The sequence below is a fragment of the Myotis daubentonii genome, chromosome 6 (assembly GCF_963259705.1).
Source record: "Myotis daubentonii chromosome 6, mMyoDau2.1, whole genome shotgun sequence".
Classification (NCBI taxonomy): Eukaryota; Metazoa; Chordata; class Mammalia; order Chiroptera; family Vespertilionidae; genus Myotis; species Myotis daubentonii.
This window is the reverse complement of record NC_081845.1, coordinates 38,227,961-38,255,617: the sequence shown is the minus strand read 5'-3', so window position 1 is coordinate 38,255,617 and position 27,657 is coordinate 38,227,961. Positions and strand designations below refer to the sequence as shown.

General features: G+C 41.2%; 1 protein-coding gene across 1 annotated transcript; it reads left to right on the top strand.

Moving 5' to 3' along the window:
• Positions 1 to 3,335: 3,335 nt before the first annotated feature.
• On the top strand, positions 3,336 to 19,585 carry LOC132236675 (putative uncharacterized protein C6orf183). The gene is made up of 10 exons (XM_059699759.1): positions 3,336 to 3,472; positions 5,712 to 5,784; positions 6,108 to 6,218; positions 8,753 to 8,947; positions 9,973 to 10,126; positions 11,154 to 11,311; positions 12,818 to 12,970; positions 14,821 to 14,922; positions 17,711 to 17,872; positions 19,511 to 19,585. The coding sequence occupies exons 1-10, from the start codon at positions 3,336 to 3,338 to the stop codon at positions 19,583 to 19,585; spliced, it is 1,320 nt and encodes a 439-aa protein (XP_059555742.1).
• The last annotated feature ends 8,072 nt before the right edge of the window (positions 19,586 to 27,657 follow it).

Sequence of the window (27,657 nt, the reverse complement as noted above, 5' to 3'; positions counted from 1 at the left end):
AACATAGGGGTGCATATATCCTTTCTGATTGGTGTTTCTGGTTTCTTGGGATATATTCCTAGAAGTGGGATCACAGGGTCAAATGGGAGTTCCATTTTCAGTTTTTTAAGGAAACTCCATACTGTCTTCCATAGTGGCTGCACCAGTCTGCATTCCCACCAGCAGTGCACAAGTGTTCCTTTTTCTCCACATCCTCTCCAGCACTTGTCGTTTGTTGATTTGTTGATGATAGCCAGTCTGACAGGTGTGAGATGGTGCCTCATTGCTGTTTTGATTTGCATCTCTCGGATGATTAGTGACTTTGAGCATGTTTTCATATGTCTCTTGGCTTTCTGAATGTCCTCTTTTGAAAGGTGTCTATTTAGGTCCTTTGCCCACTTTTTGATTGGATTGTTTATCTTCCTTTTGTTAAGTTGTATGAGTTCCCTATAAATTTTGGAGATTAGGCCCTTATCAGATATGTCATTGGCAAATATGTTTTCCCACACAGTGGGTTTTCTCGTTGTTTTGTTGATGGTTTCTTTTGCTGTGCAGAAGCTTTTTATTTTGATGTAGTCCCATTTGTTCATTTTTTCTTTAGTTTCAAGTGCCCTAGGAGCTGTATCAGTGAAGAAATTGCTTCGGCATATGTCTGAAATTTTCTTGCCTTTGGATTCTTCTAGAATTTTTATGGTTTCCCGTCGTACATTTAAGTCCTTTATCCATTTTGAGTTTATTTTTGTGTATGGTGTAAGTTGGTGGTCTAGTTTCATTTTCTTGCATATATCTGTCCAATTTTCCCAGCACCATTTATTGAAGAGACTATCTTGGCTCCATTGTATGTTCTTGCCTCCTTTGTCAAATATTAATTGAGCATATTGGTTCGGGCCGATTTCTGGGCTCTCTATTCTATTCCATTGATCTATATGCCTATTCTTGTGCCAGTACCAGGCAGTTTTGAGAACAGTGGCTTTGTGATACAACTTGATATCTGGTATTGAGATCCCACCTACTTTGTTCTTTTTCAGGATTGCTGCAGCTATTCGGGGTCTTTTTTTATTCCAGATGAATTTTTGGAGAGTTCGTTCTAGATCTCTGAAGTATGCTGTTGGTATTTTAATGGGAAGTGCGTTGAATTTATAGATTGCTTTGGGTAGTATGGACATTTTAATGATGTTGATTCTACCAATCCATGAACACGGTATGTTCTTCCATCTGTTTATGTCTTCCTCTATATCTTTTTTCAACGTCCTGTAGTTTTCTGAGTAGAGGTCTTTTACCTCTTTAGTTAAGTTTATTCCTAGGTAGCTTAATTTTTTTGGTGCAATGGTAAACGGGATTGTTTTTATAATCTCTCTTTCTGAAAGTTCACTATTGGTGTATAGAAATGCTTCAGATTTCTTGGGGTTAATTTTGTATCCTGCTACATTGCCAAATTCATGTATTAAGTCTAGTAGCTTTTTGATGGAATCTCTAGGGTTTTGTATGTATAATATCATGTCGTATGCAAATAAGGACAGTTTTACTTCCTCTTTTCCAATTTGGATGCCTTTTATTTCTTCTTCTTGCCGAATTGCAATGGCTAACACTTCCAGTACTATGTTGAACAGGAGTGGTGAGAGGGGGCATCCCTGTCTTGTTCCTGTTCTTAGGGGAAATGGTGTTAGTTTTTGTCCGTTGAGTATGATGTTGGCTGTGGGCCTGTCATATATGGCTTTTATTATGTTGAGGTATGATCCTTCTACTCCCACCTTGCTGAGAGTTTTTATCAAAAATGGGTGTTGAATTTTGTCAAATGCTTTTTCTGCATCAATTGATATGACCATGTGGTTTTTTTCTTTCAATTTGTTTATGTGATGTATCACGTTTATTGATTTGCGGATATTGTACCATCCTGGCATCCCTGGGATAAATCCTACTTGGTCATGGTGTATGATCTTTCTGATGTACTGCTGGATCCGATTTGCTAAGATTTTGTTGAGGATTTTGGCATCTATGTTCATGAGGGATATTGGCCTGTAATTCTCTTTCATTGTGTTGTCTTTACCTGGTTTTGGTATTAGGGTGATGCTGGCTTCATAGAATGAGCTTGGAAGTGTTCCTTCCTCTTGAATTTTTTGTAGTAGTCTGAGGAGGATAGGTTTTAGTTCTTCCTTGAATGTTTGGTAAAACTCCCCTGTGAAGCCATCTGGTCCTGGGCTTTTGTTTGATGGAAGCTTTTTGATGACTGCTTCAATTTCTTCCATAGTTATTGGCCTGTTGAGATTTTTAGATTCTTCCTGATTGAGTTTTGGAATGTTGTATTTTTCTAGGAATTTGTCCATTTCCTCCATGTTGTCTAGTTTGTTGGAGTAGAGCTGTCCATAGTATTTTTTAACAATCATTTGTATTTCTGTGGGGTCTGTTGTTATTTCGCCTCTATCGTTTCTGATTTTATTTATTTGGGTCCTCTCTCTCTGCTTTTTGGTGAGTCTGGCTAGAGGTTTGTCAATCTTGTTTATCCTTTCAAAGAACCAGCTCTTGGTTTCATTGATTTTCTGTATTGTTTTTTTGGTCTCTATGTCATTTATTTCTGCTCTAATCTTTATTATCTCCTTCCTTCTGCTCACTCTGGGGTTTTCTTGTTGCTCTCTTTCTAATTCTTTGAGTTGTAGAGTTAGATGATTTACTACCATTTTTTCTTGTTTTTTGAGATAGGCCTGTAGAGCTATAAACTTCCCTCTCAGGACTGCTTTCATTGTGTCCCATAGGTTTTGGATTGTTGTGTTTTCATTGTCATTAGTTTCCAGGATGTTTTTAATTTCTTCTTTGATCTCATTGGTAACCCAATCAATATTTAATAGCATGCTATTCAGCTTCCAGGTGTTTGAGTATTTTGGGTTGTTTTTATTGTAGTTTATTTCTAATATTATGCCATCATGGTCTGCGAAGACGCTTTTTATGATTTCAATCTTCTTGAATTTGGGGATATTTTGCTTGTGACCCAATATATGGTCTATTTTTGAATATGTCTTATGAGCATTTGAGTAGAATGTATATTCCCTGGCTGCATTTTCATTTACTAAGCCTCCACAGTGACAGCTGGAGCAGAGAGGTTTCTGAAGGAAACTGGCTGAACAAAGCCACGGTCAGTGGAGACTCCAACCTACATTCCCCTGCTGCCGACTTCACAGTAACTTCGCCATAAATGACAGCTATTTTTTCAAACTGCGAAAGCATGCATTTCCACAAAGTTGACATGATTTCTTGAACAGTGATAGTCAAAGTCCCATACATGGGTAATGGTCATGGAGGGAGCCAGCCACAGCTGTGTGCTCTTCTCTTTCAGGGATACAGGAAAACAGTAGGTACGAACCATGGATGAAATTTACAAGGTCGCTTCCACCGAAAGGATCCAGATGTTGGAGAAAGAACTGGCTGTGAGATTGACTGAACTGAAGTCTGAGATAGAAGAACAGGGGCCTCTTCTGGGAACAGCTCATCGAGCTTACAGGTGAATAGTGGTGCCACAAAAACATGGTCTTTAGGGATTTAACCCCACTATCACCCCATAATCTCCATTAGCCCCTTTTACTTGGACAATTGGCATTATCCCAAGCTCAGACTTGACTGCTGTCCTTAAGGTTTTCCTGTATACTAGGATTGTCAATGTCCTACCAAAGAAAACCGGAAAGGGCTCTTACGTTTCACAGATGCCATTGTCTTATAGTCCCAGAAGCTATTATATCAATTATACTCAATGAAAAGAGATCTCATATTTTCCCAATAATATTTTAATCAAGTTTGACCTTGATTTTGACGAGGAATTTCAAAACTGAAATAATGCTAGGTATTTGGTAGTGAATTCTGCAAAATGATGATCTGTTAGGAACTATTCTATAGGTAAATGCTGCCAACAATAGCAATTTAATTATTTTACAGAAACAGTGTAGCCAGATCAGCCCCTAACTGGCAAGTCTCATGGGCCCAGGACTTTCATATCCCTCTATTTTTGTGACTTCCACAGTTGATCAAGAGGAACAATTATAAGGATTCTGTTAGGCTGAGTAGCTGAGTAAACACAATGTGGATGATGAAGGTTGGGGGTGGGGGCGGGGAGGTCAGGAAGAAGCAGTAAGTAGGTGTATTATTATCTCATTCCAGAGATGATTCTGAAGAACCAGTATCTAGTGTGTTTCGTACTTTGGTAGTTAAAGCCCTTGATGTGTGAAGCAGATCGAGGATTGTGTGATGAAGTGGAAAGTTAAGGGAACCATGGAAGCCATCATTTCTCTCAAATTTATTTGAAAAACAAAGTTAAAAATATGTACTTTGTCTACCTTATAAAAATCAATTGAGATAATGCATGGTAAAGCACTTTGAAAACAAGAAAACACCATGCAAAGATCAGGTGTTGATATTGCTACAATTTAAATGTCTCCAAGCAAGTGGATCCTTGATGTACACTGTGATGGGAAGGGCTTCCTGAAGTCTTTTTAGGACAGAATAGTGGGAAGTCTCTGGATATCAGTATTTCTCTGCTCCCCCAAACCACCAAGCACCGTGCCTGGAAGAACCTAACTGTTCATCCAACAAATACTAATTGAGCACCTTTTGTTTGCCAGGTGTCATGCTAGGTTCTAGCAGTGGTTCTCAACCTTCTGGCCCTTTAAATACAGTTTCTCATGTTGTGACCCAAGCATAAAATTATCTTCGTTGCTACTTCATAACTGTAATGTTGCTACTGTTATGAGTCGTAATGTAAATATCTGATATGCAGGATGGTCTTAGGCGACCCCCCGTGAAAAGGTCGTTCGACCACCAAAGGGGTCGCGACCCACAGGTTGAGAACCGCTGTTTAAAACATTTCCATGGGGACCAATAGAGCATATAAACATTAACCTAAATACCACTGCCTACAATGCCCCTCAGGTCTCGAGGCAATTTCTCATGAATGCTCTAGAACTACCTGCTGTGGCTCCCTCCCCAATGTTTGCAAAGTCCCATCCCAAGAAAGTGATAATGCACCAGGGTTGCTGTCCCCTGATGTTCCCTAAGCTGCCAAGCCTTGGGCATATCTCACACCAGATGGGGAGAGCTCCTCTCTTCCTGACCCAGGCGCCCCTCTCACTGACCACCCTCCACCCCCCAGTGGCTTGCCTCAGTCCCCAAGGCTGCTGAAGCAGGCAAATCGGCTAAGTTTTCCCTAGGGATAAAGAATTTTTCTGAGGCAGAAAGTTTGGTTAAAATATTTTCCAAAGTATTTCATGTATGATACCTAAGGGCCATTTTCACTTCCAGATATTTGAGCAAAAACCTAAAATTAAGAACATGTTGTTTAAATTATAAGATACTGGTTTGATCTGTCAACTAGGGGTGAGATATAGGTCTGAGAAGCAGTGTAGTTGTTAGAGATTAAGTTACTGGAAGAAATTCAGGCGGGAGAAATAAGACTCCCCACCACTGTGCCTGTCTCTGCATCTGGAGTTGGAAATAGGGGTCGAAGGAAAGACTGTTTGTGTGGGAAGAAGGAGAGAAAAGCTGGCCTGGGGAAAGGTTTAGTGCCCGAAGTATATACCAGAGAGATTCTGACTAAGACAGAAGCATGTGGCTTTTACTTGGCCCCAACAATCCAGTATGATATGATATATTTATTTAAAAGAGTTGTGAGAAGTTACAGATCAATCAGGGCCTATAACCTGACCTATTACAGCTTCTATAATTATGGCTTCTATTATGGAATCTTTCTGTAGCTCTGTTCAAATGCCAAAGGACATTTCTTACTATAGAAGAGAAAGAGAACTGGCCCTAAAGAAAACTTTGCAGGTGAGTAGGAGAGTGGGCTGTTTCAATACAATAGGTTAGATTTTGCTAACTTGTTGGAAACTCTTTTCAGAAAAAGTTTATTTTTGCAAACGAAGAGCTGATGTTACTGACAGAGGGCAAAGCAGCCTAATACTCAGCTCACTGTTGCATCAGATCCAGCCACTACTGCTTTGAGGGTTACCTGATTTTTGTTATGGTTCCTTGATTTGTGACGTTAAAGTTTGTTATTTAAAAACTTAGGTATAACAGCATAATGTGTTGTGTAAAAACTGATAGTTTTGTTTTCTTATTTCCCTTTGTCTGTTCTGTTGCCCTGGTTTCAGGTGGCTGAGGCAAAGCCTCTTGTTATTCAAGCAGATGTCATGCAGAGGGAGCTAGAGACCTGCCTAAGAAGAGAGTACACTCCGGAAAATTTACCTTTGCTTCTCTTGCAGGTAAGAGTCCAGTTTGCAATTTGAAAAGGAGATCTGGAATTTAGTAGAAATGTGTGAACAAAGCTGGCTTTCTGGTGTATCCTCGGGCCAGGGTAGAATTTTCTCTGCATGTGTGGTTTGCAGAACTTGGTTAGTGTAAACGCGCCTCTGTGTTAGAGAGCCGTGCTGTAGTTCAGTTTAGTCACTAAACAACTGTTTCCCTGGGCTGGTATTATGAGGCAATACATTGACTAAGACAGTTTCAGTCCTCAGCAGGCTGTTAGCTGACCTAAGGGAGATATTTCTGGAACTCTGCTTTAGAAAAATAACTCACATTATGGGGTTAAACCATTTTCCATGAAGATTATTTTTGTAACATTATACTAATAAAAGTAGGGAAATGCCCACATGTCTAATACTAGGAGAAAAAGTTAAGAAAAGCAGTGTGCTATTTGATAGAATATTGTTCTCCCACCAAACATCTTTTGCATAAGGAATATTTACGGTATTATGTAATATTAGTTAATAAAAGTGTTAATAAAAAGACACTTTTATGTGTCTCTGTGTGTGTGCATGTGTGTGTGTGTGTGTGTGCGTGTGATAATAATGGCCATGCAATGTATAGATAAGTCACTTAAAGGACATAGACCAAAATGTTAGCAATCACTTCTTTGGATGGCAGGATAATGAATTCCCTCATTTTACTTTTATACATTTTCTAAAATAAGAATGTATTGTTTTTAGAGTTCTTTCTTCCTTTGTATCCATGGCTTAATAGCAGAAAACTGAAAGAGATCTCTATGCAGATTTCTGGAACCTTTTCTCTGCCTAACTTCCACTTCCCCAGTACTCTCCCCTGCAAATTTTAGCTGACTCAACTTCACAAGCTTTCATTTCTCTCTTCTTAACTCAGAGAAACCATCATGCTATTCTTAGAATTCCTTTTCCCTCTCAAGCAGAAATCCAAGGCTACTGTAGGACTTTTCTCATTTGTTTCCCTCAAGAACCGCAGTCCTGCATTGCTTGTTGTCCCACGTCAGAAAGCAGTTGCCTTGTGTATTTATCCTATTTTCTAGTTGTTTATGATGAAAGGGTATGTCTGTCCTACTGATTCCATCATAGCCAGTGTCATTTTTATTCTTAGAAATAAACATTAAAAAAAAGAGTTGGCTCATTTAACTACTTTTAAGTATAAATAAAATTTTGGGTGGAAGGTTAAAAGCTATAATTTTACCTGTAATATGCTTTGTATTTTACACTCATAACTTCTGTTTTTAAGACATTTTGAGTTCATCTTTAGGCAAATTTACAGGCTTTTATGTTACTGCTAAAATTGTTCATGAACTGATAATGAAACTATAATCTGTTGGGTTGGCAACAGGTCATGTAAATTGAGACATGCCTATTTGCTGTATTTAAATATGAAAGGTATCTTGAGCTAGGTTTTTTAATTTTATGATCTGCATGTAGAAAAATCTATCTTTCCAAAATGACCTGAGACCGATTTTCTTATGTGAGTATTCTCAAGACTTAATTCAGTCTTCCTATTATAATTGTATTCTGTGTAAATTTTTGTTGCTGTTGTTCAAGCATTATACAGAGAGAATTACCCAGCTGGCCCTGAGTAAATATTTACACATGCTTAGGTGGAAGAGATTTTGTCAGCACAGTAAGATCATGGAGCAACTTTACCCTCTTTACAAGGTAGGAAGTCCATGAATAGAACCTGTGGGCTTATTTCATATGAAACAAAATGGCTTGTCAATGCATTATCATTAAGTACTAGTATAGCCATCATGCCTTAGACTTATTCATCTATATAACTGCAGATTTGTACCCTCTGCCCAACATCTCCCCATTCCCCCCTCCATCCCCACTGTTCTACTCTGCTTCTATGAGTTCAACATTTTTTTGTTTCGATTCCACACATAAGTGCGATAACACAGTATTTGTTTTTCTCTGTTGTTGCAAATATTAGGATTTCCTTTTTCATGGTTGAATAATCTGCATGGTTGAATAATATCTTTGAGGTGCTGATTTTGTTTTCTTCAGATATGTACCCATATATTTTTATTTTTTTGAGGAATCTCCATACTGTTTTCCATAATAGCTGTACCAATTTATATTCGTAACTTGTCAATTTTTTAAAAGCCATGGCTAAAGATGGGAAAGGAACTAATGGATGCCTGTTCTGCTTATGGCAGATGATAATGGTTCCTATTTTTACAAATACGATTTGAAGGAACTTTATATAATAGAAAATGAATTTTTCTTCACAGACTTATCCTCCTCTACTATAGGGAAAAGGCTAAGAAGCCAACTCCAGTTACCAAACATCCTTCTGCACTGACAGTTTACTCGAGTCTCCCTCCTTCAAAGTCCTGAGAATGTGACCACTACCCTTGTCATTCAAATTCAGAATATTAAAGAATTTCGATATTCCAAGAGCCCCTTATTTGGCCTCCAAACTGCATTACTGTATGCTCAGAAGCAAATGACACCAGAGAATGAGCCTGCAAATAACCCAGGTCTGTCTTCGCATTTCTCTCAAACAGAAACAAGTTGCCTACATTACGCAGGAGCACAGCGATGCCCTTCAGAGAGCTGATAGGTTGTCTGTTGCGCGAGAAAACTTTCTTATGGGGAAAAGCAATCCTCCGAACTTAGTAACACAGGAAGACCTGACTGTCTACACAAAGTGGTTAGTGTGTCACCTGCACTCACTCCAGACTATTCACCACTACGTGCAGGTGCGTACAGCATGGTTATGTGATAACGCAGTGCCCTCCCAGGGTGGCCAGCACAGTGTTTGGTCACACCTGTCACCTAACTTTGGATTTTCGATTTTTGTATTCCACAAATGACAGGAAAATAATGGATCACTAGCTCTTTTCTTTGAAATCTTTTTCTTTTGGAACCACTAATTTAGCTTTGTCTCTGTTGTACTATTTCATATTCACTCTGTAAGTTCTTGTTTTCATCATCTCGTTTAGTATTTATGCTCTTCAATGTAGATCTACTTTTTATTCAGTAATATCTAATGAGGGCCTAATATATGCCAGGTACATGTCGTGGACCAAGTAGAGAAGATAATAGTCTTTGCTGAAAAGGAATTGGGCCCCAGGATGTTAGTAAAATAGACAAGTGAATAGCCAACTGAAATACAATGTGATTTGAAAAGTAGAATAAGTATAAGTGCAAGGTAAAGAGACTCACAGAAGAGAGTCCCTAGTCCAGGGTAGAGGCATCAAAAAGGAGTGAAATGGTCACACCACCTAAATCTTTTCCTATTCCTCTACACCTATCTCAGTGATACCACCAACCACAGAGTTACCCAAACCAGAAACCTGACCATCACTTGGACATTATTCCTTCCCAATCAGTCACTGTGGGGGTCTACCTCTGAATTATCTCTCCCCAGTCACATGGGATAATAACGATCCGCTCATAAGCCTGGGTCCCCCACTAGAGTGTGAACTCTTTGAGGCTAGCCCGTGCCGTATTCATTTTTGTGTCCCTACCACCTCACAGAGTCCCTTGTCCATTATGGGTGCTTGATCGATGTAGACCTGCCTACAGGTTAAGGCCACTCAGAGCTGGTGGTAGCACTGGGCCTCCCAGCTCCCGATTTTGCGTCTCATGATTGGGCAGGTTACTGAGGCCCCCCTCCACCTCCCTGTCCTCTGTCAAAGCAAAATGCTGCGCTGAACCAAAATCTGGGAGCTTCCGTGAGAACGGAGTTGACGTGCAGTCTCTTGGTTGTGCCCTTCTGCAGGCCCTCCAGTATGTGCCCGTCTCCAACGTGCTGAGTGTGGCTGTTGACGAAGTCTCCGAGGTTGGTCAGGAAAATGAAAAGGCCCACGCCAATGACACCAATCCTGACCTCCAGGGGTCTGCATCTCCAGGCCCTACGGACACCAGCGTTTCAAGTAAGAAATCAGTCTTCTTTCCTGAGAGTAATGTGGAGGAAGGAGGGTGTGATTTTCCACAGGTGCTGTTCAGGCGCTGTTGTGTCACATGATCTCACTTGAAATTGTTCTATATACAAAAAAGTTCTATCATCTTAATAAATAAGTGTTAACTTGATCATTTCTGGTGGAAAAAAATAACAAACACTTTCCTTAGACATTATTATCTCCATCTTTATAACTAGCAAATAAGAGAGGGGGAGAAAAAAGCAATGAACTTGAAGTCAGGAGTGCTGAGCTGTAGGCCTGTTTCTTCTGTGGCCTCACTATGGGCCTGCAAGTTTAGGTCATTTCCTCTCCTTTGCCCTCAAATTACTCATCTCCAAAACAAACCTTTCATATTACGTGCACTTTAAGATTTCTTTCATTTTTAAGGTTACATGATTTTGAAAGACTTTCCTTATTTGAATCAGTAGTCTTCCTGCCTTTGCCTTGTGTTCCAGATGGCTACGAAACCTGATCAGGATTCTCTGAGTGATGTGTTTGCTTTAGGGTATAGGCCTGGTGCATCCAGAGAGGCAGCTAACCCAGTGGGGAATCAGAGATGGTGTCTCAAAGGAGGAGAGTCCAAACTGGGTACTTGTCGAGATGAGTAGGGGTGAGCAGGCAAACGGAGGTGAAGACTCTCACCTTCTTCTAATTTTTTGGTTAATTCAGAAATCGTGCTCTTCGTTTCCCCTGAAGGACCATAGGTGGTTCTGCTCCCACTTAGTCATTCCCCAGAGGCTCTGTTCTGCCTCTCTTGCAGGCTGTGAGAGGGGAGGAGGAGCCTGGCTAGCTCATCTAGACAGCCAGAACCAGGCGCTTGCCAAATAGCCCTGGCCCGGTGGGGTGCACTCTGTAAACTGTGGCAGAGACGGCCAAAGAGCAGAATGGCCCTTCCCACCGCAGAGGGGGCCCTGCCTCCAGCTGCCTCAAAGGGCCCTTCCACTTGTCCTCCTGTCTGGTGTCCGTTGGTCTTACTATTATTGATTTTGGATTTTTTCAGGGCCAATGAGAACCGAAGCTGCGTTTGTCCTGCCCCAACACACAACAGAAACAGAAGAACTGAAACCTCAGCTGAGGCTCCTGCTCTCTCATTTCAATATCCCCTATGACATAGAGGAGCTGAGGGATGCCGCTAAGGAGATAGAACTGTTTTCCTTGGTACTTGATGGGCTCTTTCTTAATTTGAATATAGGTATTCGTGAAAGGCAACACTCGTATTTGCCACAAAGTCGGATATTTATGCTGCCACAATTGTTTTTAGAGTGATAAAATATAAGAGTAATAGGTGAGATTTAGGTTAGCAGTTTAACGTCCTCTCAATAAGAGTAATGGCACCCTTGACTCTCCAACCCAGACGGTTTGTAGGATTTATTGTTCTGCAGGATTTAAAATAAAAGGTAGGTTCTAGTCCTTAGTAGATGATATATAAATGTAGCCAAGATTTGGCAAATTTGCATGGTGGAGTTGTCTAGTGTCTAAAAGCCTGCAATTCTCAGAATGTGTTGTAGTAACTTTCCTATTGGCAAAATGCTTTATATTCAATAAAAAGAAAAGGTTTGCACCCCAGCCCTAGTCTAGCACCGTCTCATTGAACTTCCTGCACTGAAAGATAAGACCGATATCTGGTCTTTTGAGTATGTTAACCACTAGTCACATGTGGCCACTGAGTACTTGCAATGTGGGTAGCATACATGAGGAACTACATTTTAGATTTTATTTAATTTTAATGAATTCACATTTAAATGTTGAACAGCATATTGGACAGCACAGCCTGGGAGGCATCAGCATTAACTAGCGGAATCTTTAACTCTGTGACTCATTGAACTTGCTCTGTTATTCCTACACCTTTATTGAGGCCCTACTATGTGCCAGCACTGTGGTAGATTCTGTGTGTGTTTGTGTGTGTGGGGGGGGTGGTAATAAAATATACATCACATATGATTTTAATCATTTCTGAGTGTATAGTTCAGTGACATTAAGTACATTTACACTGTTGTACAACCATCACCATACAGTAGGTTCTTGAGATTCGAGAAGCTTATCGTGTGGTGAGGAAATCATAATGCAGTGTGGCCAGTGCAATGATGAAGGCACCACTACAGCTTGGTGGGCCCTGGCCCACCCTGGAGAAGGGAGGAAGAAGTACTGGCATTTTGGCAGGAGGAAGTTATGTCACAGCCTCAGTCTGAAAGTGAGATGTGCAGGGGTTGGCTGAGGTACCTTTAAAAGTTTTAACAGGTCCTAGTATCTGGACCCTTCTCTCTAGCAGCATCCTGGTCAGCATCCTGGTCAGGCTCAGGCTAGCCCTGAGATTTTCTAGTTTACCAGGTGGTCAAAAATAGTGAATACATTTCCAAATCTAGACCTCTTTTAGGGTCTGACTCGACATACATACAAAGAAACATATTACATGATTCTCAATCTTTGGAGCAGATGTTCAGAACAAAGAAAACACACACACAATTATAGTAATGAGTTGACTGAATGCATGTGTCTCACAGATATATATGTTTAAGGTCCTGTTATTGTCATAAGAGTCATGTTTTATCAATTAGTTTCAAAGACAGTAGCTGTCTTTGAAATTACCTTCAATCTAACACTCTTTCTTCCCTCCCCCCCCCCACCCCTCCCCCTGGTTTCTACTCTCTCCTTAATTCTGTTTAGGTTTCCCAAAAATTTCAAAGCATCTTCAAAGAGCAACAGAGAATGCAAACGTTTCCTGACTATGATATTGGGAAAGCTAAAGTGGAGAACTTGGGTTTGGCAGGACCTGGGATGGCCTTGAAAAAGAGAGCCAACTGGATTTCCTTTATAAAGGTAAGTAGACCTTGGCGATGGTGACCTGCCTGTCAGTGAGGTCAACAGTGTTGCAAAGTCCCCTCCAAGCAGGCCAGCCAACCTGGTAGCACCTGGTCATCAGGTCCCTGCTGTCCCCTCTCCTCATTCCCTCAGAAAATTGTCCCCTAGACATAGGGTCAGTGCCTTCATCTCCTCAGAAGAGGCAGCTCAGAGAATCTGGTCTTGTGTGCCAGGATCCCCCAGTTCCCTCCTGCCTCGGGTCTAGGTTGAAGCTAGCCACTCTGCTCTGCCTTCTCTGGAAGTTCCCACTACTGTACCTCTCTCTGTTGGATACCCTCACATCTTGTTGTTAGTCATCTTACCTAATTGGCAACAACAAAGAATAACACTTGAGGGTATAATTAAGTTGTGTAAATCCAGCTTTTTTAGCCAAAACTATTGACTGACTACATACTGTGTGTCAGGCATGAGCCTGGGTGCTGGAGATACACAATTCACAAACAATAAACAAGTTAGTAGATTAACTGAAATGATTTTAGGTAATGATAAGTACAGTCCATTCTTGTCATTTGGTAATTATGTTCCATAAAGTTGCCACAAATGTTATGGAATTAAAACTGAACTATTGCTCATAGGAAAAATACAGGGTTAGGTTCATCAACTGATCAAGACATAACCTTATTTTATGTGTGTTTCTGTTTAAAGACACTATTTAATATGTGTTGTTTATTCATCAACATTGAACTCATGGCCAGCAACACTATAACTCACGCCTGAACGAAGCTTACCAAAGCTCATGTTTCGTTGGTAAGACACATCACTGCCTCCTATACCTAGGAACACTGGGCAGAGCGTCAGTACTATGGTTGGGGGCCATTTTAAACAGTGCAATCACCAACAGAAAGCACAAAAGTATAAAAACAGGCCACTACATAGACCACAAAAAGACACTTACTTATAGTCTAAGGCCTGAAATAAGAAGGCAGAATGTTGCCTTGTTTGACCTCAGCTGGAAATGTGGAGTTGGGCAACTCAAATGTTCACCTTTCCGTGCACGTCCATGAAGGAGCAGGAAAGCTCTGCTGGCATTAATTTTGGGGTTACAAATAAAATGTAGTGAGTAGGCAAGTTTGCAAACATGAAGTCCATGAATAATGAGGAGTTGAACCTCATTATTCATGGATTATGCACTCATGTATTATGTATTCTTATATTATGTATTCCTGTATTATGAAGGAAGGAAAAGTCTTAAGTGATAAAAACTGATGGGAGAAAAGGGGAGAAATCATTACTCCTTAGTCTGGGGCTTGAGCAAATAAGTGGTTGGTGTAGGGGAAGCCATACCTTTTGTTTTAGATTGTTACACAGGCCAACTAAGTGTAGGTATCAAGGAGATAGTTGGATATAACCGCCTGGAGGAGCTTAGAACTAGACATAAATTTAGAGAGTTATCCACATATTGATTTACTTATTTAGCCATAGAACTAATTTTTGAAATATAGCTCGTTAATATGAAAGTTGAAGTTTTTACATGTGGCATCACAAGGAGTCTTGGTGAGTGAACTTCACTTGCCCCATAAATCAAGTAAAATGACCAACACTGAGGGACTCAGGGTCCCTTCTGTTCCTGGATGGTGCTCTGTCATCCCAGATGAAGCTACTGCATCTCACAGACCGGCACCAGCTGTCTTCCTCCACAGTATTGTGAACCCACACAGACCCTTTCCAGGACTTCACATGCTCTAGTCAACTTTCTAGCGCTGAGGCCAGATTCCTTTTCAGAAAGTCCTTGAATTTCTTTGCTAGCAACTTTTGTAGAGAACCATTGTGTTATGTTGTAACTTTATGTGAACATGTTTATCCACTAGATTAAGCCAAAATGTGATCCTTGGCAAAAGAAGCTTTTGACCAAGCTAAAAATACAGAGAAAAATAGATATATTAATGCAACTCCAAGCGAAGTTTTTGAAGGTAAGAAAATAACCATGTTCCCTTATAGATAAAATTCTTACTAAAATTGTTCTCAGAAAAATGGAATTTTCTTTCCCTTTTAAAAATGCTAGCCATGAATTTACTGTGAAGGCTTTGTTTGGGACTTTCTAATCTAATTACCAAACTTTTATGATCCTGTTAGCTTTCAGTAGAGAGTAACAATTGTCAAAAGAGTTGGATTATAGTCCAACTTTAGATTCTGAGTGATGTTGGTCTAGTCATATAACCTCCTCAAGTTTTAGTTTCTTCATCTGTGAAACAAAATGATTAGACTAAATTATCTCATTTTTATTGTGTAAAAAACACTTAACATAAAATTTATCGTGTTAACCATTCAGTAGTATTCAGTATACTCACATTGTTGCAAAACATCTGCAGAATTTTTTATTATGTAAAACTGAAAATCTGTACCTCCTATTAAACTAACTCTAGCATAGCCATCAGTTATAAAAAGGAACAAGCTAGTGATATGCCCAAGAACATGGATGAATGGCTAAAGAACGATAATCCTGTAAAAACTGTATGAGTTCATTTACACAACACTCTTGGAATGACAAAACTATAGAAATGGTGAACAGATTCATGAATTCTACAGGTTAAGGAGAGATGGTGGGGAAGGGAAAGGAGGGTAACTTCAAAAGAGTAACAGGGGAGATTCATGTGGTGATGGGTCTGCTCTATATTTTGATTGTATCAATGTCAATATCAAGGTTGTGATACTGTACAGTACTGTAGTTTTGCAAGATGTTAACATTGAGGGAAATGAAGTGAAGGGTACATGGCCTGTCTTTATATTAATTTTTTCCTTTTTTCTTAAATTGTGGTAAAATACACACAACATTAAATTTACCATTTTAACCCTTTTTAAGTGTACAGTTCAGTGGTATAAAGTACATCCATATTGTTGTGCAACCATCACCACCATCCATCTCCAGAGCTCTTTTCATCTGGCAAAGCTGAAACTATATACCCATTAGACAATTCCTCCCTCCCTCCCCCAAGTCCCGGCAACCACCATTCTACTTTCTGTCTCTATGAGTTTGACTACTCCAGGTACCACATATTAGTGGGATCATAATATTTGTCTTTTTGTTGATTGACTAGTTTATTTTACCCACCATAGTGTCCTCAAGGTTTATCCAGGTTGTTGAATATGTCAGAATGCTCTTCTTTTATTTTTTAAATTTTTTAAAAATATATTTTTATTGATTTCAGAGAGGGAGAGAGATAGAAACATCAATGGGATGAGAGAGAATCATTGATTGACTGCCTCCTGCACACCCCACAGTGGGGATCGAGCCCGCAACCTGGACATGCGACATGTGACCTACTGGTTCATAAGTTGATGCTCAACCACTGAGCCACACTGGCCAGGCTTGCCCATTTTTTAATTGGGCAATTTGTGTATCTTGTTGTTGTTGTTGTTATTGTTGAGTTGCAGGAGTGTTTTATATGTTCCAGGTATTAACCCCAGATATATTAATCAGATGTATAATTTGTAAATATATTCTTTCATTCCATGGGTTTCCTTATTACTCTGTTAATTGTGCATCCTTTGATGCACAGAAGTTTATAAATTTGATGTAGTGACATTTGTCTCCTTTCACTTTCACTTTTTTTTTTTTTTTGCTTGTGCTTTTGGGGTCATATCTAAGAAATCATTGCCAAGTTCAAAGTCATGAAGCTTTTACCCTGTTTTCTACTAAAAGTTTTATAGTTTTAGATCTGATATTTAGATTTTAATCCATTTTGAGCCAATTTTTGTATATGGTGGAGGATAAGGGTCCAACTTCATTATTTTGTATGTTGATAGCAAGTTTCCTAACACCATTTGTTAAAGAAACTGTTCCTTCTCCATTGAGTGGTCTTGGCACCCTTGTCTTTGATTATTTGATTATATACTTGAGGATTTATTTCTAGGCTCTGCATTCTAGACCACTGGTCTGTGTAATTTATGCCAGTACCACACTGCTTTTACTATTGTAGCTTTGTAGTATGTTTTAAAATCAGAAAATATGAATCATTCCATTTTTTTTTCAAAATTATTTTGGCTATTTGGGGTCCTTTGAGATTCCATATGAATTTGAGGATAAATTTTTCTATTCTAAAAAAAAAAAAAAGCCATTGAGATTTTGATAGGGATCGGCCTAAATGATCTCTGAGGTTTAGTGATATTAAAATGATTAAAATATGGTAACATGTGAATCACTGAAGTAGAAGTTTAGCTCTGGAATTATCATTCCATTTTTTTTACCTTCAGAAGAGGAGAACGGACATTTATTGAGCACCTGCTACATGCCAGGCATTTTTGCAGCGATCCTGGGAGAGACATCATTAGGGACCTTGTTAGGTTCACTTGTCCTGCTTTGTGTTAAAAAGACAGGATTCCAGCAGGGATGCAAGCCCCGGTCCGTGTCCTTACAAAGCCTGTGCTTTCCTCATACTACCCAGCTGCTTCCTCCTCATCCATCTCCTGGCAACTTTCTAACTGCAGACAGTTTGTACCCCAACTGGATAGGTGTTTCATTGGTGCCACAACACTTGTACGTAGGGAGTTGTAACAGAACTTTAAATGTGCTCTTATGTGTATTTGAATACTTACGGTGCTGAATGGATGAATATACCTAAGGGAATCATGATTTTTAAAAACTGAATAAAGTCTCACCTGGGGCTTCTTTCTTATTCATGTTTACACGACCACATTCTTGTGAGAAGAAGGGAATAACCCTTCTCCCAACCACTCCTTCTCCTCTGTGTTCTACTCAAGATTTCCAGCCCTGAGCGAGTAATGCAAGTGCTCCAAGATCACGCTGCAAAGACAGTCCGGCTGGCTCCATCTCATCCCACTTCCGTGGCTTCCCAGGGTTTACATCAGTGCAACTATGACCGAATCTGGGAGAATATTTATAGTAACAGCAACCTCTACCAGGTACCACAGGGGGAAATATCAAATATACCTTTCTGTTCAACTCACCACCTATGTGTAGACCTTATAAATTTACTTTGGTAGTTTTTCAAACCCTCAATTTCCTCCTCCTTCAAAAGGTTTTTCTCAATAGAACCAACCCCGTGAGGACCACTTTCTGTCTAAACACTCACAATATTTATCAACCGTCCCACTCATTTGGTGTTTAGTTTGGCTTGAAGAAAGCGTAGGGTTAAGGGAAGGGGTGGTGGAGAGGGAAGTAGGAGCACATTCCAGGAGGGAAGTATGAACAACAATGCAGAAGAGAGACTATGTGGAGTGTTCAAATTTGATGGAGTGGAAGACCATGTGGAAATAGAGTGAAGAGACTTTTTTTAGTGGTGAGGAGAGGGCAGGTTATAGTAGATGCATGTATGTTCCATAAGGAATGTGTGCTTCATCCTGGAAGGCAAATATTATATGCAACGCTATATTTTTTTAGGAAGATTAACATGGCAGCCAGGTGTTAATTGGGTTGAAAGACGGAGAAATTGAAGGCAGGGAACTGGTTAGGTAGCTACTACATGGGATAGGCATGAATTTTGGCAAGGAACGGGAGTTTCTACTCAAACCTAGTGGATATTTGTCTTTACAATTGTACAATAGCATTTTGAAGCTATAATCTGCTATTGTTTGTTGCTCTATAAGAGAAGAGTTTTGTTTCATTTGCATACTTAAGATGAGAAAACTCAGTGTGTTTATTTATACTCTGAAGGGAAGGAGCAGTGGAGAAGAAGAGACGGAAGATATGAAAGAGTAAATTTGAGACACAGATGATCCTGGTGAAAGAGGGGTGGAATAGGGTGAAAAAACCAAGTGGAGGAGTAATTTTGAGAAAGGGAGAATGGCCTCACTTCCCTTGAGGTGAATGAGGCACGTAGAATTTTCCGGTGCTAAAAGATACGATGCAGGAGCTTGTGGGTGAACTGCTGCCTTGGAGAGCAAGAGGGAGAGGAAGAAGAAGATGTTTGGGTTAGTGAGTTGGAAGGTGAGCGTGGTGTGTGAGCAGGTATCAATGTGGGAAAAGTCACCAAAGAGAGGATCGCCTAAGGATGACCATGTAGCTAAGAGGGCCCAGTTGACGTAAGGGGGCATGAATTTGCATTTGAGCCCACTCTGAGTAATAATTCTATTACTTTTGCCCCTGAAGACAACTGTAGAGTGAATAAAAATGATACATAAAGCCGGAAGCACAGAGAAGTTTAGTAGAATTCTAGAAAGAGAAGCACTGTCATGATCCCCACCATCCCAGGCTGTTTGTGAGAGAAAGAGAAACCTGAAATGGGTTTAATGAGTTACAGATTGTCTGGAAGCAGACACAGAGGTATACACACACACACACACACACACACACACACACACACACACACACGCACACCACAACTTCTATAACTGTTTAATCTGTTTAGACAAGGATCTAGAAAATCGAATGAAAAAACAGCCACACCGATCAGGACCAAATGCTGCATATCACACCATGGCTCTCCCCGGCCCCTGGATTCCCTGATAGTGCGTGCACCCATCAGTGACTCTTTTTCCTCAGCTAGCCGGAGTTGAGAAAACAGCCAGATTCTCCCTATCCTATTGTCATGTCACGATCAGGTGTATGTCACCATTCAGGAAGACCTTGTACTAACAAGGAGACACTTAAAAACATCTGGCTCTTCTACTTCTTGAACCAAACTGAAGGGGAAGAGGGTTGGGAGTAGGGATGAGGGGTGGGGTGGAGGGTAAAGGGAAAAAGCAGACTCAGCCCAGGTATCTCTGAATAAGACCTCTGCCCCTGGCATCCTGGACAGACTGTTTCTTGATGCCGATGTAATCTTCCTTTATCTGGGAAGCTCTGGTATTCACATCTGAGGGTCTTCATCACACATCTGTTTTCCTCCTTGGCTGAGAGGATAGGGAGAATTAAACTCCTGGTGGCTAAATGAGGGTGAAGGGAGGTGAATGTGAGGGAGAGGTGGGAGGCAATGGAAGATGGAGTCAGAGATGAAGAGCTTCATGTTTGAAATCACGGGGAAGTGCTGAGGCCCAGGCTGTGGTCGGACAGAGTTGCGGCAGTGCCCAGGGGTACTCCGGGGACAAAGGAGGTTTCCTCTGTGGGGTCACTGTGAAGGTGCATAGTGAGAGCAGGGGGTGATGGCTCAGGTAAACATTGAGAGGCAGAAAGCACTAAGTTAGAGCAACAGTGTGAGGAGCCCAGCCACACAGTGGCGAGAACTTCTTATTCTCTGCTACCGTTTCCCTCCCTTTGCAGGGAGATGGAAAGTCGGGGCACTAATAAAAGGCAGTTCATGCTTTCATCAGATCTGTTTTGAATGCAGTTGTCCAAATGTTTAAAAAGGAGAATGAAAGAAAACCACTTCCCCTGGCTATTTTCTGACTTGTAAATGTTGCTCTTGGAATTGATCAAAGGGAAAAAAATGTGAGCGCTGTATTTTCAAGTTGGTTCATGGTAACTAGGCCCCAAAGAGACTTAGAATACCTATAGGTTCTATAAGTGGAGCAAATATACACACACACAAATTACCGTACTTACTAGCGTCGTGCAAGTTTCCCCCGTTTCTCATTCATTCATTCAGTGATCATTACCTAATGCTACCTCTGTGCCAGGAATTGTGTTGGGCTTTGGAAATGGAACATGTAATAAATGAGTGAACAAAGAAGAAAATCTACATCTCTAGCTTGTGGGTGCCATGAAGAAATCCACAGGAGTAAGGGCAATGGGCAGAGAGGAGCACCCACAGGTAGAGAGATGAGCCAAGATCTTTCAGAGTCAGGGGCATCTGAGCTGAAATTTGATGAATGAAGGAGTTAGCCATGCAAACGGGCTGCAGAAAGGCTTTCCAAGCAGGGAACAGAAAATAGCACAGTGCCCTGGCCGGTTTGGCTCAGTGGAGAGAGCGCCGACCTGGGGACTAAAAGGTTGGGGTTCAATTCCTGTCAAGGACACATGCCCAAGTTGTGGGCTCAATCCCCAGTAGGGGGCGTGCAAGAGGCAGCCAATCGATTTTCTCTCATCATTGAGGTTTCTATCTCTCCCTCTTTCTCTCTGAAATCAATAAAAATATATTTAAAAAAGAAAATAGTACGGGGTTTAAGGAAGGAAATCCTAAGGCACTAACCAATAGTTTTCCACTTTGCTTCACATTTTCCTATGGGTGTTACTTGGTGACCTCCTCAAGTATTTCTTCCGCTTTGGTACAGTCACTCTACACAGTATGAGAGCACCAGTGGTAGCAGGCTGCCACTCTGAATGTTGAATGCTAGTCAGAGGAGATGAGGGTTAAGTAAAAGGTGGCCACTGGGAGGGGTCACAGGAGTGGGGTATGAATTTTAAAGCTCTGTTACTATTTTGCAAGCCTGTAGCAGTCCAGTATGAATTTTAGCGTCTGTATGCTGGTGAGCATCCTATTCTGAAGTTGGCAAGCGACAACCAACCCCTCAGGAAAAATAACTGTCTTAAGGGACGGCTGCATGAAGGAAAGCAAACCCCATAGGACTGTCCGTTTTGACAGTTCTGTGTCCGATTTGGGAGACGGTAAGCACTAATTGTGGTGCAACTTCAGAACAGTTTCTGATCAATTCTCAGTGAATACTGTTCACCAGTAACCTTCCTTTAGGGAATTTTTTAAAAATAAAAATAAATGTTTTATTTTAGAACTAGAGGCCTGATGCACAAAAATTTGTGCACTCAGGAGGGGGGCGAGTCCCTCAACCCGGCCTGTGCCCTCTTGCAGTCTGGGACCCCTCGGGGGATGACCGCCTGCTGGCTTAGGCCTGCTCCCCGGGGGATAGGGCCTAAGCTGGCAGTCAGACATCCCTCTGGCAGCCCGGGAGCCCTCGAGGGATGTCCACCTGCCAGCGGGGAGCAGGCCTAAGCTGCAGTCGGACATCCTTAGGGCTGCTGAGGAGGCAGGAGAGGCTCCTGCCACCACCGCTGTGCTGGCAGCCATCAGCCTGGCTTGTGGCTGAGCAGAGCTCCCCCTGTGGGAGTGCACTGACCACCAGGGGGCAGCTCCTGCATTGGGCGTCTGCCCCCTGGTGGTCAGTATGTGTCATAGTGACCAGTCATTCCCAGTCTTTCTGCTGTTAGGGTCAATTTACATATTACCTTTTTATTATATAGGATAGTTTTAGGTTTGCAGAAAAGTTGCAAAGATTGCAAAGATAGTACAAAGAGTTCTCAGGTATTCCTTTGCCCCCTTTCCCCTTACATTACTATGGTACATTTGTCACACCTATGGAGCCAACGTCAGTGCATTACTGTTAACTAGACTAGACTTTTATTGGAATTCACTGTTTTCTCCATAAAAGTCCCTTTTGTGCTCCTGGATCCTATCCAGGGTACCACACTGCGCATAATTATCACACCTCCCCAGCCTCCTCAGGTCTGAGCCAGTTCCTCAGTTTTTCCATGTTTATCATGACCCTCACAGTCTTTAGGAGTACTGGCTAGGCAACCTGTAGAATGTTCCCTAATTTGAGTTTGTCTGATGTTTTTTCTCATAGTTACACCAAGGTTATAGGTTTGGGGGAAGAACACCCAAGAGGTGAAGTGCCCTTCTTGTCACGTCATATCAGGGGCAGATGCTATCAACATAACATCTCTGGGGATGTTAATCTTGATCACGTGGTTGCCAGTTTTATCCACTGTAGAGTTACTATTTTTCTCTTCAAGTAGTTTTTTTTTAAAATTAATTTTAAAATACAGAAATAATAAATAAATGTCAAATAATTTTTCTCCATATAAAAATTGACATTACTGAAAAGTTAATGCTTTAACTTTAATGGGGACTCAAATATTGGTCCCCATTCCACTTCCTCAGAGGTAAACATTGTTATTGCTCCCAGCCTTTTCAATACATTTACATTCATACATATGTCCCCACAAAAAAAATAGAGCGAGAGTATGCCCTGGCTGGTGTTGCTCAGTGGTAGAACATCAGCCTGTGCTCTGAAGGGTCATGGGTTCGATTCCCAGTCAAGGGCACATACCTGGGTTGCAGGTTCACGCAGGGGAGCGTGTGGGAGGCAACCAGTCAATGTGTCTCTCTCACATGGATGTTTTCTCTTTCTCTCTCTGTGATACATATATCACAGTCCAGTTTCTATATTAGCCATCTGTCATACCCTATGGATTTCTTTCTGTAACTTGCTTTTTTCACCCAACAATAGGTTTTAGAGACCGGTCTCTCCTGTTCTCTTTAAATGCTGCATTATATTTTGTTGTATTCTGCAGATCACATATTGGCTCCCTATGGATCCTTGTTGCCATTTTCCCCCCTGTTAGAAACCCTGCCTACTACTAGTAAACTTTCTTATACCTGCCTCCTTGTGCAATGTGTGTTTTATTAGAACAAATATTTAGAAATAAATTTTCTGGTTCACAGAATGTGCACATTCAAAATGTTTATAGGTCCTGTCAATGTGGTATACCATGTTCCCCAACCAGCAACTTACGAGGGAACCTGTTTTCCACGTCCATTTTAATGCAATGTTTATCTAAACATAAGGAATGTTTGTAATGTTTTTATCATAGTTTGAACTGGCCATTACTTACCATTTGCATCCAAGACTGGCCACTCTTTTCTTCAATCACAGTTCTAATTCCAGACTTGCTTAAAAATCTGATCTGGGTTTGGATGATGAAGAAAAAACTATCAAGTTTACTTATAATTGTGAATTGAAAATAATGTGTAACTAGAAAGAGAGAATTCTGGTCCAAATGAACTGCACTTTTTGGATATTCTTGGGGGAAAGGGGAAAGGTAAGTAAAATAATTTAATTATAGTCCTGACCAGAAGAAATGGCCCAGCTAGCTCTGTGTGAATCCTTCCAGATCTGTAATTCTGTTATATCGGGTTACTTGTGTCCAGTGTCATTCACCAAGAAAACACATGTTTACTAAAATCTTTATCTACGCCGAAGCCGGTTTGGCTCAGTGGATAGAGCGTCGGCCTGCGGACTGAAGGGTCCCAGGTTCGATTCCGGTCAAGGGCATGTACCTGGGTTGCGGGCACATCCCCAGTGGGAGATGTGCAGGAGGCAGCTGATTGATGTTTCTCTCTCATCGATGTTTCTAACTCTCTATCCCTCTCCCTTCCTCTCTGTAAAAAATCAATAAAATATATTTTTTTAAAAAATCTTTATCTAGTGTACAAACATTAAGTGCTACTATTGACCATTGTATTTCTAAAGATATGGTTTAAAATGGTGCTTTTTCTTTAACTTTATGGAGCAGTGAAGTGGCAGAAAATACTACACCCTTTGCCTCTTTTTTTGCTTTTTCTCACTGGCCACACCAAGGAGGGAAGGGGTGACAGCCATTTCCCCATCTCTGCTATGCTCCCCTCCACCTCCAGAGACAATGTGATGTCATGGGTAAGGGATGTGCTCTCACAGAAGTGGTGTTGTCTATAGGAGCTCCAATGTGCAAGAAGTTCAGGGAAACACAAAACAACCTTTTCCTGGTTTCCCTCATCAAATTTAATAGAACATTTAAAAACAAACACCCATTTCTTAATGACAATCGTGCTATGTATTTATCATAGTAAATTTGTGAAATATAGAAAAGTTAAAGAAAGAAAATAAAAATCACCCATTATTTTATCACTTAAATATAACCACGGTGTGAACAGTTGGTGTATGTCCTTCTAGTCTTTTTATTCTGTGGATATACACAAGTAAGCTGCAGAGAGGTTGAGGAGAGGAATACAGAATAGAATTACTTTCCCTCTTATTATTTCTTCCACTCCATGACCACTGCCAATTTCCCAGAAGAAAATGAGATTTGCAATCAGTGGAAATCTCAGAACTGTCAACATATGTGAACTCAACCATGCTGACAAATACCCAGTTATGAGATCGAGCAGATGTCGAAGGATTTACCTCCCCAGGAAGACAGGATGAGCACAGGTGGTGTTGACGTTCTGTTTCTGGTCAGCCGTGCCGCCAATCTGCACTGTGGTCCAGTTCTTTTAGGGGAATACACTCACGGACTTTGGCCTTTCCTAAGCAGTTTCCTTCTGTGGGCTGTGGTTGGTTCTGTTTTCCTGGAAGATGCTGGCCTTGCTCACCCTAGCCTGTTGTGCCCCCTTCCTCTCTTCCTGGCAATCCGCTGGCCCAGCAGTACTTTTGTGGTTTGTTCAGTCTTTCCTGCAAGTTCTTTCACTGCAATTTATGTCACTTTCTGTTCTTTCCTATATAATTCTGGGTAATTTTAGGAACAGCTGAAAATGTCACAGTGCCATCAGAGAAAGGCTGCGGCTCTGAGCGGGCCCTCTGGAACCACACACGTTGGGCAATGCCAAACTGCAACACCAGAGTACCATAGGCTGGGAGGCAAAGGGCTTCCCTAGAGTGCCTCTCACCCCAAATTCTGGGTCAAATAGCAACTGTCAAAGTTCATCTCCCTTCATGGAGTATGTACTTTCCTACAGATTAAAAAAACACACAACGGACATTCTCTTTATTTTGGGATAATGATCCTGTGTTTCTGTATTAAGGAACCGGGGTGTACCACAGCACCTTCCAAGGTCTTTTCCGGTCCTAGGGTTGTGGGACGTTTACACAGAAATACACTGACGTGTACACTAACCCGGAGCAGACAGGGCCTTCTACCCACAGGCAGAGTGGGAAGCCACTTAATGGCACCCGGTTAGACAGCGTTCTCTCTCCCCTGCTCTTGCTAATATCCCTGTCCAAATGTTCTTCCCACTGCCTGTCATAAAGACTGGTAGTCTATCTTTAGAATATTGGGATTGTGTTATTTAAGATTAGGTTGGCTGTTGGTCATAGTTAGACACAAAATAACAGGAGATTAAAGGATATGAAAATTTCTTACCCTCCTTCAAGTTAACATGCAGGAGTAGGCAGCACAGAGCTGGTGTGATGACTTTGCTCCGTGGGGTCCTCAGGGACCCATGCTCCTTCTGTCCCGGAGTTCCAACTAGTGCACCTTCCATACTCAAGATCAACCCCTGGTCCTAGACGACGCTTCAGCCGTCACGTTCATGTGCTAAGCAGCAGGATGGAGACGAGGGGTGGGGAAGCTGCCACTTCAGGGAAATGCCCAGAAGCTGCCATGTGGAATTTTCACGTTCATTCCATTGGTCAGCCCTTAGTCACACAGCTACACCTAGCTGCAAGAGAGGCTTGGAAATGTCATCTTTATCTGGGTGGCCGTGTGCCAAGATAGATATTCCATTACTGTGGGAAAAGAGGACAATGGATCTTGGGGAACAATCAGTAGTTTCTACCGTTGTTGGAATTTTAAGAACCCAAAATTAGAATGTAAGTAACCCAAAGGGCGGGGGTGGGTGGGGCTTCCAACCTCAGCCATTGCCACTCAATGTTCTCAAGGGGATCGGTGTCACTACGGAAGATCACGGCTTCTGGGAATGGGGGTTGTGTCCAGAGACAGGCAGAGAGGGCCACTAAGAAAGGGGCTGCTCCGAGGGCCAGGGGCAGGACCATACACCAATATCACCCTCTTCCCAGTTTTCCTAGAGGCCCTGGGTGCATGACTTCATCCTTCTCGACATCAGGAAAGAGGAATGTGGAAATAAGTGTATAGGGACTCTTTCCCCCTCCCCGCATGGGAGTCTGTGCTGTGAGATTCTTTCCCCTTCTTTTCCCTTTCCCCTTCCCCTGTACCTGTTCTTCAATAAAGTTCCACCTTTGCTATTTAAAAAAAAAAAGAAAAAAGAGTAAACCATGAATTCTGTGATAGATCCTTCAGGGCTGGCTGACTGCTGGAACCCATGGGCAGGAGAGAACCCATGAGCACCTATAAGGTGCCAGGCACTAAGCCATCCTGTCATTTACTTCTCATAGCAACTTATTTTCCATTATCATGCCACCTTACAAATGCAAAAATAGGATGAAGACTTTAAGTGGTTAAATCATACACTAGCTAAAAAGTAGAAAGAGGAGTTTAATCCACTGATGTCTCTTAGCCTGGACCAAGTCTGAATTAGAGGCTCAAGGTTCCAAACATCTACTAGAAAAGTGTATCAACTCATCATAACCATGAAGGTTTACATGAAAAAGGGGGGGGGGTAGGGATGGCTGATATTTAAAAGCTGTGAATAGTTTTATAAAACAAAGACTAAATAATACTAAAATAGTGATCCCTAATGTATTTTAGAAATAGATTTTCGTGTCAGGTTGAAATGGATCAAAATGCTTTTCTAGTTTTCATCTAAATGTGTCTTGGGTCATCAGACTTAATTTCGTGATGACTTAACTCTGAATTTGTTAATAATATTGCAAGTGTTTTTGTAATCCAACTAATGCCACTTTTCTGACAGAATGAAAACATGAAGAAAGATGACCTTTCCATGGAACAAAATGAAAATCGCCCAGCGCAAATAAGTCTCCGTCCATGGGCTGGGGAGCCTGTCAAGCAGGAAACAGAGGCTGGGTAAAGCTAAACCATTTCACTGTCGGCTCACGGAGATGGGTTAGACGCTGCGGGGAACACGGAGTGACTGACTGATGTGGAGGTTATATGTTAACGCTAAGATAATTGAAGCTGAAATAAAAACAAGACTGTGAAAGCAGGTAAACTGCTAAATTAGTGTTTCACTTTTAACAAGAGGGATTGCTGAGAGAAATGTCTTTTTATATTTATACAGATAAAGTAATTACTTTATCTTCAGTGCAATTTTTATTTTTTATTTATTTTTTAAAATATATTTTATTGAATTTTTACAGAGAAGAAGGGAGAGGGATAGAGAGCT